This window comes from Suncus etruscus, chromosome X (assembly GCF_024139225.1).
Source record: "Suncus etruscus isolate mSunEtr1 chromosome X, mSunEtr1.pri.cur, whole genome shotgun sequence".
NCBI lineage: Eukaryota > Metazoa > Chordata > Mammalia > Eulipotyphla > Soricidae > Suncus > Suncus etruscus.
In genome coordinates, this window is record NC_064868.1 from 112,273,511 (window position 1) to 112,292,596 (window position 19,086).

The 19,086-nt window shown below is 40.0% G+C and overlaps 1 protein-coding gene across 1 annotated transcript in view; it reads left to right on the forward strand.

Annotated features, from left to right (window-relative positions):
- THOC2 (THO complex subunit 2) overlaps nt 1–19,086 on the forward strand; it is a 131,658-nt gene that overhangs the window by 24,547 nt on the left and 88,025 nt on the right. The window contains exons 3-7 of the mRNA XM_049767072.1: nt 5,893–5,984; nt 9,816–9,867; nt 13,233–13,303; nt 14,875–14,996; nt 16,379–16,512. Coding sequence (XP_049623029.1) covers nt 5,893–5,984; nt 9,816–9,867; nt 13,233–13,303; nt 14,875–14,996; nt 16,379–16,512 — 471 coding nt within the window. The remainder of the gene's footprint in view (nt 1–5,892; nt 5,985–9,815; nt 9,868–13,232; nt 13,304–14,874; nt 14,997–16,378; nt 16,513–19,086) is intronic.

Consider the following 19,086-nt stretch of genomic DNA (forward strand, 5'->3'; position numbering starts at 1 on the left):
TAACTTCGAAATAATTGAATAAATTAATTGTGTATGTTTATGAATAGATTAGAGCAGACTTTTTTCTGTAGATACGTTTACTTTTATAAAAAGTTATAAAACCCGGGGCCAGAGAGATAGCATGGAAGTAGGGCGTTTGCCTTCACGCAGAAGGACGGTGGTTCGAATCCCGGCATCCCATATGGTCCCCCGAGCCTGCCAGGAGTGATTTCTTTCTTTTTTTCTTTTTTTTTGGTTTTTGGGCCACACCCGGCGGTGCTCAGGGGTTACTCCTGGTTGTCCGCTCAGAAATAGCTCCTGGCAGGCACGGGGGACCATATGGGACACCGGGATTTGAACCAACCACCTTTGGTCCTGGATCGCCTGCTTGCAAGGCAAACGCCGCTGTGCTATCTCTTCGGGCCTGATTTCTTTTTTTTTTACTGTCCCTTCCATTCCACACTTTATTAACCAGGAGGGATTTCTGAGCATAGAGCCAGGAGTAACCCCTGAGCGCTGCTGGGTGTGACCCCCCACAAAAGTTATGAAACACAACTATAACATTTTAAATCACAGTTCTTTAAATAAAAAATAAAATGTTAATATGATAGTACATGCTTTCGTTTTGATTGTTCAGGGGACCATGTGGGTTACCAGGGATCAAACCTTGGTTGACTGCATGCAAGGCAAGCACTCTGCTAGCTGTACTATTTCTCCAGCTTCCGTTATTTTATGTGCCACACCTGCTTTGTGATCAGGGCTTACTGCTGGCTCTGCTAAAGGACCATTCCTGATGGGTTTTGGGGATCCAGATGCACTTGTGAGGATTGGATTGACTGGATTCATGCAAGGCAAGTGCTTTACCCACTGTAGTATCTCTCGAATCCCACTATGAGATTTTTTAAATATATTTTTTAAATATATATATATATTATTTTTAAATATATTTTTGTAGAAGGTGCTCTTAAATAGTGTTAAAGACTCAGGGCTTGATTATTATTTTTTTTTTGGTCATACCTGGTGCTCAGGCTTATTCCTGACTCTCCACTTGGGAATCATTCCTGGTAGTACTTGGGGGACAATATGAGATGCTGGGAGACCAAACTGGGGTTGGCTACATTCAAGGCAAGTACCCTACCTCCCTACCTGCTATATTATGTATCCAGCTCCAAGGACTCAAAATTCTTGGCTAGATAGCTCTCTGCCCAATCCAGTGTTGATGGATACCACCATGGACACTCTCCGTAGTGCTCTGGGGGCTACAGTTTCAGGAATTGAACTTGGGTTCCTTTATTTTTTGCTTGTTTTGGAACTACATCTAGTAGTACTCAAGGGTACCTCCTGGCTCTGTGCTCAGCAATCACTCTTTGCGGGCTTCGGAGACCATATGGGATACCGGGGATCAAACACAAGTTGGCTGTGTTAAAGGCAAGCAACACTACTTACTGTACTATTGCTCTCACCCTGGGTTTGGGTTCTTATGCATACAAATCAAATGCCACTCACCTCTGTACTATTGTCCCAGCCTTAATTCTTTTTTGGAGGGGGTTTTGGTTTTGGGCCATACCCAGTGGCTCTCTAGCTCTGTGCTTAGAAATCACTCCTGGCAGGCTTGGGGGACTGTATGGGATGCCAGGGGTCGAACCTGGGTCAGCCACATACAAGACAAACTCTCTACACATGGTGTTAGCACTCTGGTCCCAGAGCCACCTGAGTTCTTTTAAAAGAACATTTGGATATTTGAGTGGAAAGTATTTTCTTTTCCATGTATGTATGTATGTATGTATGCATGCATGCCACACCTGGTGCCACTCAGTGGTTACTCTTGGCTCTGCACTCAGAAATCGCTCCTGGCAGGCTTGGGAGACTGACCATATGAGATGCTGGGATCGAACCCAGGTCTTATCTGGGTCAGCTATATGCAAGGCAAATGCCCTATCGCTCTGGCCCCAGCATTTTTATTTTGGTCTTTTTGGTCATACCCGTCTGTGCTCAAGGCTTACTCTTGGCTCTGTACTCATTGATTACTCCTGAGCCCACGGCCCATATGGAGTGCTAAGAATCAAACCTGGGTCAACTGCATGCACAGCAAACTCCTTGCTCTCTCCTATCATTTTGGCCCTGGTAAATATTTGGGGGAAGGCACACCTGACAGTGCTCAGGGCTTGCTTACTCCTCGCTCTTCACTCAGGAATCATTCCTGGCAAGCCTCAGGAGAACATATTTAGTGTCAGGGATCAAACTGTTATGCATAGCAAATGGCTTGCTTGCTGTACTATTGATCTTCCTCTACCCTGAAAAGACATTTTTAAGGAAGGAGCTATTTCTTTTTGTATTTGAATAAGCTTTATTTTATTTTACGATATATTATATTACATTATGTTATGTTTTGGGCCACATCTTGGGTCACTCCTCGCTCTATTCTCAAGAATTACTCCTGGTAGTGCTCTAGGGACTATATGGGTTGCCAGGTATAGAACCCGGCTCAGCTTTGTGTAAAGCAAACCGCCCTACCCATTGTGCTATTGCTCCAGCGGTGGATAAGCTTTATTTTAAGACATTGTTCTTAGCCCTCACATTCCCAATTATTTTTTAAATTTATTTTGCTGTGAACATTTTATGAAGAGTAATATTCACAAAGAGTCTGGAAGTTAATATGCTTTTTATTGGTCATACTGGCTATGGACTGTGGTTACTGCTGGCTCTGCACTGAGGAATCTCACTCCTGGTGGTGCTTGGGGAACCATGTGGGATGCTGGGATTGGCAGTATGCATGGTCTGCATCTTACCCACTGTACCATCTCTGCAGCCTTTTTGAATCTCAGTTGATTGCCAGAAATGTAACAAAGGAAAAATAAAAATTTTTTTCTAGGGGGCCGGGCGGTGGCGCTGGAGGTAAGGTGCCTGCCTTACCTGCGCTAGCCTAGGAGACGGACCGCGGTTCGATCCCCCGCGGTTCGATACCCCAGCGTCCCATATGGTCCCCCAAGCCAGGAGCGACTTCTGAGCGCATAGCCAGGAGTAACCCCTGAGCGTTACCGGGTGTGGCCCAAAAAACCAAAAAAAAAAAAAAATTTTTTTTTTCTAAAAGCACTGGTAGACTTTTTGAATCTCAGTTTGAATCTCAGTTTGAATCTCAGTTTGAATCTCAGTTGATTTCCAGAAATGTAACAAAGGAAAAATAAAATTTTTTTTCTAAAAGCACTTGTAGACTTTTTCCTTTTCACTGTCCTATGTATAAACTTCTCAGTTGACCTAGGTCTTGTTTACAATAAAATCTTAAGTGGATAAAATCAGTGAATTCTCATTAAAACCACATATATTTCAACATAGGTTGGTTACTTCCTTCTTTTGTTTGTTTGTTTTACTTTTAGCCACACCGGATTCAGGCATATTTTGGCTCTTTGCTCAAGAATCCCTCCTGGGGTACCTGGGATTCCTTGGGATACCAGTACATGCAGGGGTGGGGGGCATTGGAACTGAATCAGTTGTGTGCAAGACAAACACCATAGACACTGCTATCTTTGTACCCAGAGAATTTTAATTTTAAAGGTTACTGGATATTTATTAACTTGTTATTAATTTATGCAGTTTTGATTCAGGTTTCCGTTTCTGTAGATAAAGTACCCCTAGAATGTTCCCAGGGACTACATGTCAACATAACGTAAATGTGGGGGACTATTTTAAGAGAGTAGGAGACCGATTGGTAAGACATGGGGACCACAGGAAGGATACAATTCAGAAGTGGGCCCTAGTTGCATAAAAAGTTGAGTACTGTTAGTGGTTCCTAACCAGTTCCTAATAGGCATTTAAAAAACGTGAATTGGGGGCCAGAGAGATAGCATGGAGGTAAAGCGTTTGCCTTGCTTGCAGAAGGTCATCGGTTTGAATCCCTGTGTCCCATATGGTCCCCCGTGTCTGCCAGGAGCAATTTCTGAGCATGGAGCCAGGAGCACTGCCGGGTGTGACCTAAAAACCACACACACACACACACACACACACACACACACACACACACACACACACACACACACACACACACACACACACACACACACACAAAAACCCCGTGAATTGGGGATTTTTCTGATAGTCTCAGGGTTTTTTATTTTAGTTATTTTTGGTCACACCTAATTCCTGTGAACAGGAATTACACCTGGTTCACTCTTGGCGGTGCTTGGGGGACCTTCTGGGATGTTGCTTATCAAACCCAGGTGCAGGGCATGCCCCCTACCCACTGTACTATCTCTGGTCCCTATTCTGCTACTTTGTGACTGTTTTATTTCATCTATTTTTTTTTTTTTTTGGTTTTTCGGGCCACACCCATTTGATGCTCAGGGGTTACTCCTGGCTAAGCGCTCAGAAATCGCCCCTGGCTTGGGGGCACCATATGGGACGCCGGGGGATCGAACCATGGTCCATTCCTTGGCTAGCACATGCAAGGCAGACACCTTACCTCTAGCGCCACCTCGCCTATTTCATCTATTGTTAGCAAGGCAGTTCAGTCATTCTCATTAATCTCCTTATGTGATTATAATTTAAAGTTCCTGGGCTGGAGAGATAGTAGCGTGTATGGGGCTTCCATTGAAAGCAGCTGACCTGAGTTCCACCCATGGCTCTGCTAGGAGTGATCCTTGAACACAGAGAGCCAGGAGTAAGCCCTCAGCATAGCTCAGAGTGGTTTAAAGCCTCCTACCCCCAACAAGTTAGAATTCCCTCAGTTTCTATGGGCACTGGGGAACATATTCTTGTGGGAACTTTGTTTATGATGCTCAGCTGTTTTATCCAAGAGTCATTACTTTTTTCCATTCTATGCCAGTACTGCACCTGGCATTGTTTGGCAGTTACTCCCAGAGATGTCAGGGGACCATGTTGTACCAGGGATCATGTGCTCCAATCAAAGCATGTGCTCAAATCTTTGAGCTAGCTATCTTCTTAGGTTGAAAGAGTGAATGCTTTTACAAAATCTATCTGGCAGCAAGATTGTTTAAAGGACTGGAACATGTCCCTGGTGTATGGGGCTTTCAGATTTGATTCTTGGCACTGCAAAATCTCAAGAGCAAACCCCAAGCAACAAGCTAGTCGTAGCCAGGTGTGGCCCCCCTTGCTACCAAAACCAACCAAACTTAAAAACTTAAAAACTTTGCAGGCAAATGTGGCCCCCACCTCAACCCAGAACCAACCACGCAAGAGCTACTTTATTTCTGTTTCCTTATATTCCTTAGTTTTTATCAATGTAATCTTGAGATTGAACTGACTGAATATCATGGAGACTTCAGTGCATGGAAAAAAATGCTTCTGAATGTGTTTGTTAACTTGCCTCGAATTCTGAGTTTGATTTTTGGCACTGCTGGGGTGATTCCTGAGCACAAAGCCAGAAGTAAGCCCTGAGCATTGCTAGGTGTAGCTACCAAACCAAAATAATAGTATTGGGGGTGGGGTGGGGTGGGGGAGGAACGACAGAAGAATACCAAGTGAGGGACTGGAACAATAGGAACAGTAGGACCCTTGCCTTGCATGCTTCAAACTAGGTTCCATCTTGTAACTAACATGGTCTCCTGAGCCCTGCCAGGAGTAATCCCTGATCTTATTTGGGTGTTGCCACAAAACAAAGCAAATTGAATAATTAAGTAGTTTGCACCATGAATACGAATATATAAAATACATGCATATAGAAAAAACTCAAAGGAAATGCCTGGAGCATTTATGTTATGTTAAATTGATGAAATCAGTCTTTTTAATCTCTGGTTGTTGTTTTTGTGAAGATAAAAGGAAGAAAATCTCCTAGATAAAAGATTTTAAGTATATTTTAATGTTTATAATGTGAGAAGTTGGAAATATCTAATCTTCCCAGATGGTGTACATTTCATATTTAAGAGATTATCCTTACACTCTTTCTTTTACATTTAATAGATTTCCAGCAAGCTCTCTATGAGTTATCATACCATGTCATTAAAGGAAATCTAAAACATGAGCAGGCATCTAACGTTCTTAATGATATTAGTGTAAGTATATCTATGTTTACATTTATTAATTGCTACAGATTTTTTCTTCATTTCATATAAATTTCTTTAAAATATGTAGCTTTTATATAAATGTATAGTAATGTTTTAATGTTCAAAGTGTTTTAAATGGTTGTTAGAAACATAATTATTTTTCTGCTTAGCTTGAAAATAAAAACAGGTTAGTTGGGATGGCAAGATCAAAGTTTCCTTTGTAATGAGATAAAGATTTACTTAATTTAAAAATGCTACTATAAAAGTATCAGAATAGTTTTTTCCCAGTATAGCATATCAGGTATTGGCAATTATGTTTATAAATTAAATATCCTTAAACTTGATCATTAAATTGATTTAAACTGGGATTTCATAACTGGTATTTACATGATGCCGGTTTTTGTTTGTTGTTTGTTTTAGAAAAATTTAACTAACTTCCTCACAAGCTTTTGTGTGATAATTCTGTCCAAGAGTGTTAGATTTTAGTCTTTATTCTTTATTTTGGGGCCAGGGATGTAGCTAAGTGGTAGAGTGCTTTATTTGCTGTATATTTGAGACTATGGGTTCGATTTCTGGCATCACTAAAATATGCTAATTCAAATTCTTTCATGGTTGTTTAGTATTTTCAATGGAAGATGAATTTTCAACTTGTAAAAATTGTTTATTATAGATAAGTGCTTAAGTTTGAAGTTAAAGGGTGTATTCTGTGATTAGGTTGTTTTTTAAATTTGTATAAATAAAATTTATCATATTGAAAAAGTTTTCTTAGTATTACTGAAGTGAGAACTGGAACTTTTTATATTAGTATGGACTTTCCCTCTGAAATTCTAAGAGTCTATAGTCTTAATTTTTTGGGGGGGAGGGGAACACACTCAGTAGCACTCAGGGGTTACCCCTTACTGTGCGCTCAGAAATTACTCCTGGCGGTGCTCAGGGTGCTGGGGATTGAACCCAGGTCACCTATGTGCAATAGCTCATTGTGCTATGGCTCTTGCCCCTGTAGTCTTATACTGTTAAGGTGTATAATTTCTTTTGTATAATTTTTATGTTTTTCTAAGGATAGTCTTAAGGAGCTTCTAAATTTAGTTTTTATTATTTTCTCCCCCATATTGAGATGTGTTTGAGTCTTGGGCATTCAATATGAATTTCCCTTTATTCCTAACCTCTCTACTAACAGCAGTGTTTATGTTTGAGTCTATTATTTTCCGCCTTTTTTGGGGCTGTGGATAGTGGCATATTTCTTCTGTGTTCAATGCTTATTTCTAGCTCTGTCTAGAGATCACTGCTGGCAGTGCTTAGGGACCATATGTGATGCCCAGGATAGAATCAGAATGAAATCAGATGTGTGCAGGGCAACACCTTAGTCCCTGTACTTTCTGACTCAGAGTTGTTTATCTCTTAAACAATTAGCAATTAAGGTTATTTCATTCCATAAATTGTGTATCAGTCAGGGTAAGGTTTAAGGTTTTTACTCAATCTAGTTCTAATACTTTTTCCATTATTGAAAATGAATAGTCCAGATGAACTTTGCATGTGTGCACATATATTACTGTGTTCCTTTTACTTTGATTCTGTAGTTACATGCTTATGTATATATAGCTAGATTTTCTTTGCCATAATCCCCTATTGCACTGTCCCATATCTTAACCATTGAAATATATATTGTTTCTTAGTGCTGCCAGTTTTTCTTTAAAATTTTATTTCTTTTTAGCCATTGGAAATAGGTTAATTAAAATGCTAGCATCTCTTTACCAATAGAAAATAACTAGAATTTTCTGGGAGTGGGAATTCAGAAGACAAATTAAAAAAGTCCATAGGCAATGTGAAACTTTAGATACAAAAGATACATTATTTTGCTACTTTGATCTTATCTGGCATCAGATGCTGTAATTATTTTACCTATTTTTTTTAGAAAATTTTAATTTTATGTTCATATTGACTTAGGTGGATCACAGCACTATTTTTTTTAAATTGTATTTTAAAGCTTCTTAGTAATGATCAGGAAGTCTAGGGAATATGCTACGTAGCTCTTTGTCTGGTGTTTCAGAGCAAGGGCTTAGCCTTAGGGTGTGATCTGCTTGCTGCTCAAGCCCTATAGTGCTAGAGATTACTTAGGTCACCCCAGATGGTGTTCAGGGGCCTCCACTGCCACACCTGGCAGTGCTCAGGGCCTCCCAGGCTGCACCAGCTAGTCCTTGGAGGATCATGTTATCCCAATCTGGTTGCATTTTTAACCCCTGTACAGTCTCTCTGGCACTGCAGCATTTAAATTTAGGATGATTTACATACTGCTTTGTATAGGCGTGATATACTCCAAATATCAATATATAACATGAAACATCAATGGAAAAGTCATTAATGTTTTTTTACTTTTGAATATTTTCTAAGGAGTTTTTTTGCATTGATTTTCCCCACCACTCAGTTTTTGGTCCTTTTTTTGGTGTTGCCAGGAATTAAATGAAAGGAACTCATATCTGCAACATATGGCCCTATCTCCTTTCCTGGTCTCTTTCATTCAAGTATTTTTGGTGGTTGGTCCATATACAGTAATGCTTAGGATTCTTTACTTAGAAATTACCCGACAGTGCTTTTGGGAACCGTATGGGTTGCCAAGGGTGGAATCTGCATGGTGATGTGGAAGACTAGCAAGCACCCTGTCCATTGTTTATTATAATCTCTGGCTTGCTGGTCTTTTTCTTTGTTTCAATTGCTGTTGTGTTTTTTATTTTTATTTTTATTGGCTTTTTTTGGGTCACAACCAGCAGCACTCAGGTTACCCCTGGGTCTATGCTCAGAAGTTACCCCTGGCAGGCATGGCGGGGGACCATATGGGATGCCAGGATTCGAACCACAGTCTCTGCTGGTTTGGCTGCATGCAAAGCAATGCCCTACCACTGTGCCATCTCTCTGGCCCTCGGTTGCTGTTTTTGAGTCATGCTGGGTGGTGCCCAGGCTCACGCCTGCCTCTGCTCAGGCATGGGAGCCATATGGGATACCTGAGATCCAGCCCTAATCGCTGTACTATTACTTCAGCCCTGGTCTCTATATGTATGTGGCATTTGTTTTGGTGTTCATGGCTTATTCCTATCTCTGTGCTAAGAATCGAGCCTAGCCAGTGCTCCGGGGACCATATACTGTGCCAGATACCAATTTAGTGCCTGCTACATACAGGGCAAATGCTTTGCCTTGTCCTGGTTCCTGTTTTTGTTTGCTGCTGTTGCTGTTGTTCCTCTTCTTATTTGGGGGATGGGTTACACCCAACTGTGCTTACTTATGGTTCTGCACTTAGGATAACTCCTAATGAGGCTCTAGAGACCAACAGTATGCCAGGGATTGAACCCAGGTTGGCTACATGCAAGGCTATTGTCCTGGATGCTCTAGCCTTTTGAGATTTTTTTGGCTCAAGCTAACTCCTGGCTCTGCTCAGAAATCTCTCCTGGCAGGCTCAGGACCATATGGGATGTTGGGGATTGAACCTGGATTGGCTGTATGCAAGGCCCTAGCTCTGACCCTACTTCTTGTAGTTTTTTTAATAAAAAAAAATAAAGGGTTGGAGGGGAAGCAGAAGAGGGAGGGAGAGAGGAAATAGCTCAGGGTGTGATTGCACATTCTCTGTTCTCTTTGCTTTGTAGTTATCAAGTTATATTATGTAAAAATTTAAATATTTTGACCAGTATTTACTTTTTTATTTTTTAAGGAATTTGAATAATTTTATTTGTCAAAAGCAGTGTTGGATATTTTTAGATTTTATGTTTTACTCAGATTTGTTAAGTCTGAAACTTATACTTGCTGATTTGCTATTCTAGTATTTATGATGACTAATTTTGTTTTTACAATTAGGAATTTCGTGAGGATATGCCTTCCATTCTTGCTGACGTATTCTGTATATTAGGTATGTATTTGTTTTACCTGTAAAAAGTGCTGTTTGAGAAATTAGCATATTGTGTTAAATAAAATATCTTTCAAGATAGGTTTACACATGTCTTAATGTTTCTACAAATCTAGAGTATTTTGTTCTTATTTTATAGAAATCGTTCCTGGCAGGCTCAGGGGATCATATGGGGTGCCAAGGATAGAACCAGGGTCAGCCATTGCAAGCCAAATGCCCTACTTGCTGTGCAACAGTACATTTTTATAAGCAACATTAAGGTGACCTTTTTTGTTTTTTGTGTTTTTTTGGCTCCACCCGGTGGGTCTCAGGGGTTACTCCTAGCTCTGCACTCAGAAATCGCTCCTGTCAGGCTTGGGGGACCATAAGGGATGCTGGGGATCAAACACGGGTTTATCCTGGGTCAGCAGCATGCAAGGCAAATGCCCTACCGCTGTGGAATCATTCTGGCTCCCAAGGTGGTAAACTTGGCAAGAAAATTTCCCTTACATGTCTTATTCATATACCCCTACACTTGACAGGAGAAAAAAACCAAGGGTGACCCCAGATCAAGATAGGGGAATGGGAGTTAATGTCAGTTAACTAGTGATGATGATTATGTACCAGTCATCACAATGATAATAGTAATAACATAGGTGTCGTTTTGGAGCACCTTTTACATTCTAGGTGTTAAGCTTTTACTTTTCAGTCCTCACAGAAGCTATGGTAAGGTAGGGAGTGATTTTTTTGTTTGTTTGTTTGTTTGTTTGTTTGTTTTTTGATGGGGAGACACACCTAATAGCATTCAGGAATTAATCCTGGATCTGTGTTCAGAAAGCACTCCTGGCAGAATCAGGGGAACATATGGGATGCTGGGGGTCATACCTGCATCAGCTGTGTGCAAGGCAAAATGCCCTACCCACTGTGCTATTGCTCTAGCCCAGGGAGTGATTTTTTAAAAGTAGTTTGGACTTCAGTTGCTAGAGTCCAGGATTTTTATTTCTTATAGCTTGTTGTCTTTAATACTACATTTTTAAGAGAAATAGTGCTGTACTTTCTTAGTGAAGATGCTAATTTTCTTTAAAAAAGTAAAATCATGAAAGGGGAGAGGACCTGATAAATTTATGTACTGCCAGAATTTTTGGGTTGGGGTAGGTGGTGGTTGTTATTGAGAACTAGTTGGACATATTTGAGGAATGTTTAGTAAAATTAGATGGAAATTAAAGAACTTACTCATTCCTGACTTACTTGAGAATCAGGTATAATGGATGAATTTGTTAGAATTATTCTATGAGCTAGCTAGGACCATAGGAATAAAGAAAACAAGGCAAAGCATAGTTGAACTAATAGTCCCATACTGATTATTAAGACAGCTCAGATAAGAAATTTAGTGAGGTCCTATTAAAACCATTTCCTAACATGGTCAAGACCCTGTTTCTTCGATGGTTAAGAGGAAAGCCATTTTGAGGAAGATGAATCGATGAATCTGCTACCTGGGTGCTTCTATCCTAGGTTCTTTTGAGGTAGGTAGGTCTTCAGAATAACATTGGTTAAAAGAATAAAGCCCTGTTTAGTCTTTGTGTTTCTGGTTTGTCTTATATTTGGGCCAGCCCTGGTGGTGCTCAGGGTGCCTTTGCTTTCAGGGGTCACTCTTGGTGGTGCTAGGGATCGAACTGACTGCATGCATTGCGTGCAGAGCAAGTGTTCTATCAATGGACTATTTCTCTGGCTCACCCTGTTTAGTCTTAACCCTTCAAAGCTAGTATTCTTGAAATTTTAAAAGAGGAACCAGAAGACTTGTTAATGGGGAGACATTAGAGCCTATGGAAGAAATTTATGTCGAACTATCCAGCTCCACCTCTCAGAGGGGGAAACAGGGAGGGTGCCAGGACCAAACAGATATATGGTCACTAGTAGTAAGTTAGACACAGAGGGGACCACTTACTCTAGCAGCCCGGGGGGTGATGGTGGGGGATATGGGTTGCAGGAAGGGAATGAGGATGGAGGGAGGACAAATTTGGTGATGGGGAATTTCCCTGATTCAATGTTAATATGTACCTAGTAAGCCAATACGGTCAAAATAAAAAAGACATGTTAATTAAAATATAGAAGAACATGTTTGTAATCATGGTACTTAAATAGTATTTAAAAAAGATATAAGAAGATCAAAATTGTACTACAATTTACATTATATATTGTATATGTGTACATTGTACAAATTGTATTCTGAAATTTCTTTAAAATGCTTGAGCTGAATGTGTGCTACAGTGTCTCGAATATAGAGAAAAAGCATTGTGTAAGAAATGAAATTAGTGAAGAATTCCAGGAGGCTTAGACTCCTCTTGAATTCTCAGAAAGTAAACTGAAGTAAAGTGGTGGTTAGGATATTTGTTTGAGGGAGAACCTGAATCTTTAAAGGACAAATTATATGAGTTGACTTTAAAAATACGATAATAGGGCCGGAGAGATAGCATGGAGGTAATCAATGGTTCAAATCCCGGCATCCCATATGGTTCCCTGAGCTTGCCAGGAGCGATTTCTGAGTGCAGAGCCAGGAGGAACCCCCGAGCACTGCGGGGTGTGACCCCCCCAAAAAAAAGAAAAGTGGAAAAATACGATAATAATGTGGTACTCAAATATATACTGCTAGGTAGCAACAAAGGGCCAAAGGCATCACTGTAGGAGAGTTGTTATACACAATTGTGTTGGTGGGTGGGGTTATTGAAAGGGAGGAGTGTTGAGGTTTTTGTGGGAGGTAGTGATGGAATTTTGTGAATGAGAAACCATTACTAACAATATATACACATTTTCTTGTTTGGGGCCCACAGTCTGATGTTCAGGGGTTACTCCTGGCTCCATGCTCAGAATGCTCCTGGCAGGCTGGAGGGAACATATGGGATGCCTGGATTTGAACCACTGTCCTTCTGCACCTAAGGCAGTATCTCTCTGGCCCCCTAGGCTAACCTTTTAAGCAAGCTCTCATCAGCTGCCCTGATATCTCCCTATTTCTGCCAGCCACCTCTCTTGCTGAATTCTCTCAATCTTCCCCAGCATCCCCCTTCTGCCTCTCAAGGTGAATAAAACCTGAAGCCAAAGACCCCTCCCAGATGTGGGCAGGTCTGCCTCTGAAGGAGAGCAAAATAGGAAGTTGTGGGAGGGGAGTAACAGCTAGTATTTAAAGTAAGTATCTTGTTGGGGCCGGAGAGATAGCATGGAGGTAAGGCGTTTGCCTTTCATGCAGAAGGTCATCAGTTCAAATCCCTGCGTCCCATATGGTCCCCCATGCCTGCCAGGAGTAACCCCTGAGCACTGCCGGGTGTCACCCAGGAAAAAACACCACAAAAAGTATCTTCTTACACTCTATTCATCTACCCTTGTTCATTTTTTAGATATTGAGACAAATTGTTTAGAAGAAAAAAGCAAGAGAGACTATTTTACACAACTGGTATTAGCATGTTTGGTAAGTTTAAAATCTTCTGTATCTTTTACATTAAAAACTTTTTATACTAAATCATATTAATGAAGTATTATGTTAACATTTAGCTACTAATGAGATTTAGGTTTTAACACAAAATTCTTAGTTAGATGTTATTTCTATGATATACTGTTATATGCATATAGACATGTATATTTGTAAGCTTATTTAAGTGTCTTTAAACTACATACTCTTAAAACCTATACATAATAAACATTTGGTGATATTTCTCACCTACTAAAGTGCCTAGCTAAGAAAAAGATAAATAGTAGTATGTAGAAATGATATGGAAAGCTTTTGAAGTGTAAGATGTTTCATAAACCCATTATTAGACAGTGGAAAAGTGGGGTAGGTTAAAAATAAATTTTAGAACTTAGATTTGGTTAAACCATCTCATGTTTATAAATTTTTAACCATGGAAAAGTGTCATTAGATGTGGAAGAATTTCAATGTCCATGTACTTACCGTACTAGAAATTGAGTTAAATAGTAGAAATCAGAACAGACTGAAGTGGGGCTGGAGATGTAGCTCAATGAACTAAGGGTATGCTTTGTATGTGGTAGGCCAGGGTTCTTTTATACAGGATACCATCTGATACATGAGCACCACTAGGTTTGGCCCCAAAACAGAACAAAAAAAATATCTCAAAGGAACCCCAGAGATGACTGAAGTGCTCTATTAAAGAACAATGTGTTTCTGTCATTGTTAGATGATATAGTTGATAGACTCAGCTCAATCAGAACTTTAGGTTTTTTTTTTAAACCAGTATGCAGCAAACATAGTATTTCTGAGTTAAGAGTTAAGGACTGAAAGGACGGGCTCACAATTTGAAGCTCACAACAAAGAGGAGTGAATGCTGTTAGGGAAATAACTACACTAACAACTAACATGACAATATCAAAGAATGAGAGAAGTAGAATGCCTGTCTTGAATACTGGCAGGGATGGGGAGAGGCGGGGGTGGGTGGCATTGGTGGTGGGAATGTTGCACTGTTGAAGGAGGTTATTCTGTTTATGACTGAAATACAACTACAAACATGCTTGTAATCATGGTGCTTAAATATTTATTTAAAAAACCCAATTTTAATAATTAAAGTCATGATTTTGTGCTATTAAAGTTTCAAGTCTTTTTTGGGAAGGTCTCTTAAGTGGTGCTCCTGGTGATTTCAGCCAACTGGGCCATTGGTTCAATGTGAGACCTGAGTCGTGGTACTGTTTTGACCCTATAGTAATAGGGATTGTCTATTAAGGGGCTTCTGGGACTGTACCTACAATGCTCAGGGCACCATGTGGTGCTGGGGTTTGAACTAAGGCATGTGAGGCCCGTGTTTTAACCCCATTCAACCTAAGTACCTCAAGCCTTTAGTAACAGTTAATATATGTTAATATACATTATCTTAACATACATATTATATATACCATATACATGTTATATATTAATATATGCTATTATATGTTATGTGATATTTACATTCTTACAACAGCATTATTTTTAATACACGTGTGAATGCATGGTTGGAATGGTAAGGAAGAATGACTTTTAATATTTCTATGCAGTATTTAGTTTCAGACACAGTTCTAAAGGAACGCCTGGATCCAGAAACATTGGAGTCATTAGGGCTTATCAAACAATCACAGCAGTTCAATCAAAAGTCTGTTAAAATCAAGACAAAGCTTTTGTAAGTATATTTACATACACGCCAGATATAAGGAACCTGCATGATGTTTATGTTTTCATTTTATATGCTAGAAGATTCTAAAAGTAATTTGAAGTCTATTTTTTTACTTGTCAGCATGTATGTATCTTGTGCTTTTTCTTTCTAAAGTGAGGAGCCTAAGGTTATTGAATCAGTAGTAATCTGAAATAGTAAATCTGTGTGAAACTAGTGTGATTTCCCCCCGACATTTTAAGTTAAAATAATATTCAATGTTTTTATTATTTCCAATAAAATTTGCATCTATAACCATTCCTACTGATGAAAATTATAGCTCCTTGATGTATTAATGATTATTTGCTGTGTGTTAAAATTTTCTCTTGTGAACTAACATTAGGGTATCTCTTATGAACCTTGATCCTTTTTTCCTTAAATTTTTTCTGGATTAAGCTTCTGTGATTTTATAATACTGTTAATGATGGTTTCTCATGCACCTATTTCTCTTTTCATTTGGTGGGGGCACACTCGGTGATGCTCAGGGGTTACTCCTAGCTATGCACTTAGAAATTGCCCCTGGATTTGAGGGACCATATGAGGCACCGGGGATCGAACCGAGGTCCATCCTAGGTCAGCCGCATACAAGGCAAATGCCCTACCACTGTGCTATAGCTCCGCACATAGTTCTGAACCACTATTTTTTTGTTTTGTGTTGTTTTTTTAATTTTTATTTTGATCATATTGGCTTACATATCTTTCACAGTAGTATTTTACGTATATATTAACATTGAATCAGGGGAATACCCATCACCAAATTTGTCCTCCCCCCATCCCCATTCCCTTCCTGTAACCCATATCCCCCACCATCACCCCCCGGGCTGCTAGAGTAGGTGAACCACTATTTTTTTTTGTTTGTTTTTGGGCCACACCAGCGTTGCTCAGGGGTTACTCCTGACTGCTCAGAAATAGCTCCTGGCAGGCACCGGGGACCATATGGGATGGGACACCGGGATTCGAACCAACCACCTTTGGTCCTTGACTGACTTTTTGACTTTTTGCAAGGCAAATGCCGCGGCCCGAACCACTATTTTTATCCTAAAATATGCACATAGAGCTAAACAACTTTTTTTTTGGGGGGGGCACACTCAGTGATGCTCAGGGGTTACTCTCAGCTGTGCACTCAGAAATTGCTCCTGGCTTGGGGGACCATATGGGACACCAGGGGATCGAACCGAGGTCTCCTGGGTCAGCCGTGTTTAAGGCAAATGCCCTACTGCTGCGCCATAGCTCCGGTCCCTAAAAAACTGTTTTAAAGGTTGTTATATGTAAGAACAAATGAGAACAGTAGTCTCATAGCAGTCTTTTAATCAAAATGAATTTTATCCTCTGTGATATTTATCTAATTTCAGTTATAAGCAGCAGAAGTTCAATTTGTTAAGAGAAGAGAATGAAGGTTATGCCAAGCTGATTGCTGAATTGGGACAAGATTTATCTGGAAATGTTACTAGTGATTTAATTTTAGAAAATATTAAATCTTTAATAGGTAAGTTTTTTGAACTTTGGACACTATCCATAAATACAAAAATTAAGTAAGTACAAATGTTCAAGTATAACAGATAACAGAAAATGTTATTCCCAGATCGATCCTTTCTTTGGTGGGGGAGGGGTCTCTCAAGTGGGAGCCAGGAAACTCAATGGCCCCTCTTGGTGATTCTTGGCCAACTGAATCAATGGTTCAGTGCTGGATGACTTGGTGATGTTTGGGGCAACCATGTGGTACTAGTGATTGAATCAGGTCTAGTTTCCTTCTAGGCAGGTTAATTAATTTGTTAAGGAACTTGCCTAGTTCCTTACCAATCTCTGACTTCCCTTGTCATGATCTTTCCCTTCAGGGGAAACAAGTTGTATGAAGAACAATCTGGAAATCACAACTGCATACTCATAATATTCTATGAGTACAATTTGATTTCTTGGGCTAACCTTTGTTAGTAGTCCATCAAGTGTACTATGAAGCATTAATAACAGAGCTACTCAGATGTCACCTTTTGAATGAAGGTTTTTCTGACCACACCTACACTCCTTACTGTAGACTGGTTTCTCTTAGCATTATATCACCATATGGCATGTAGTAGTCTCTTTTTAAACCGTACCTACACTGGCTTGTAAACTCCGCAAGGAGACAAAATTTTGGATAGTTGGTTGGTTTAGTACCTGAAATCTCAGTGCCTGGAACGTAGGTGCTGAGGTGCATGCTCTATTTTATCTTTGTGGCTAGCTTTATTTTTTCTGGCTGTCATTGCTTCTCCACTCTAAGAAACTTTACCCTCATAAGTACAGAACCCTACTCTAATATCTTTATGTTAGATATTGAAATATCAGCAGGAAATTTGGTGGAACACACATTCTGAAGAACAACTGTGGCCAATTTAATTTTGGATACCAGGTGATTTTCTTTTGCTCAGAACCTGGTTTTTATATCTGATTACATCCATTCAGGAATATGATCCTTGAAGTTGTCATTCTGATTTTTTATCTGAATGTGTAAGTTATATTTCTGCAACTTATGTTTTAACAGTATTACCCTGATCATCTTTGTTTTCTGTTTAAAGATTTCAGTTTGGCTGTAATCCCAAACTAGTCATTGCCGTTTTAGTCTTTTTTGCTTCTAGTTAACAGTTCTTGGTTTTTATATACTAGACATCTTAATCTATCTTGTGGGAAGCTTTGGTAACTTCAGTGCATTTCTTCAAGTACATATTAACCAAAAGTGCAAGGATAGGAGAAGTATTAATCGTATATCACAGGCACCTAGCACATAACAGTGCATTTCATTTTTTTTTTTTTTTTTTTGGTTTTTGGGCGACACTCAGGGGTTACTCCTGGCTATGCGCTCAGAAGTCACTCCTGGCTTGGGGGACCATATGGGACGCCGGGGGATCGAACCGTGGCTCGTCCTGGGCTAGCGCAAGCAAGGCAGGCACCTTACCTCTAGCGCCACTGCCCGGCCTCACATTTCATGTTTTTTAAATGTAGGAATGAATCCATGACTATTATATCCTCACCATTTCATTATTTTCTACTTGTTTTCTTTCAACATGGTTCTTTGCTGTTAATAATACATAAAGTATTATATGTATATTTCTTTCTTAATGTACCTAGTGATAGACTGGGAGCTCAGATCTCTTTCAAGGTCATGGCTTTTTTTTAAGTTATCCCAGGTAATGCTGTGGTGACCGGTAGGCTATTCCTGCTGGTATTTTGGCCTGCTTAGGGCTAACAGTGCTGGAGACCTCTTGGGTCACTCCAGTGATAGTTAAAGAAACATGTGGTACTGAGAATAGAGCCCTCTAATTTTGTATTAGTTCTATACTTCAGTTCTTCATGCTATCTCTGGTCCCAAGATCATATAACTTTTTTTTGTGTTGGACAAAAGCCCCTTAAGAAGTTTGAGTGAAGAGCTTTTATGCTTTATCATAGCATACATTAGAAATCATTTTTATGTCATTTCAAGCTTACTGATTGCTACTAGAGACTCCCTGGCTGTGAAACAGTTTAACAGTTACATAGAAAGTCTAAAGTTTTAAAGATCATTTAAAAAAATCAAACTATACTGGGGCCGGAGAGAGAGCATGGAGGTAAGGCGTTTGCCTTTCATGCAGAAGGTCATTGGTTCAAATCCTGGCATCCCATATGGTCCCCCGAGCCTGCCAGGAGCAATTTCTGAGCGTGGAGCCAACAGTAACCCCTGAGCGCTGCCGGGTGTGACCCTCCTCAAAATAAAAAAATAAAAATCAAACTAAATAATAAGACGTATTTTCTATTATGAAAGATGAAAAGGCTCATATTTGTTTTTGTAGTTTTGGGGTCATACCTGGTAGTGTTCTATATCACTCCTTGTTCAGAGGTCTCTCCCCATGTGCTTGGGGAACCAGATGTGGTGGTGCCAGGGATCAAATCCGGGTCAGCTGCATACAGGGTAAACACCTTACCCACGGTACTATTGCTCTAGACTTGATATTTTTTCTTTTAAGGGGATCTCCAAATAGTGCTCAGGAGGCCTGAGTGATTCTCACCGAACTGGACTTCTGGTTCAGTGCAAGGGCTAGAGGCTGTGGTA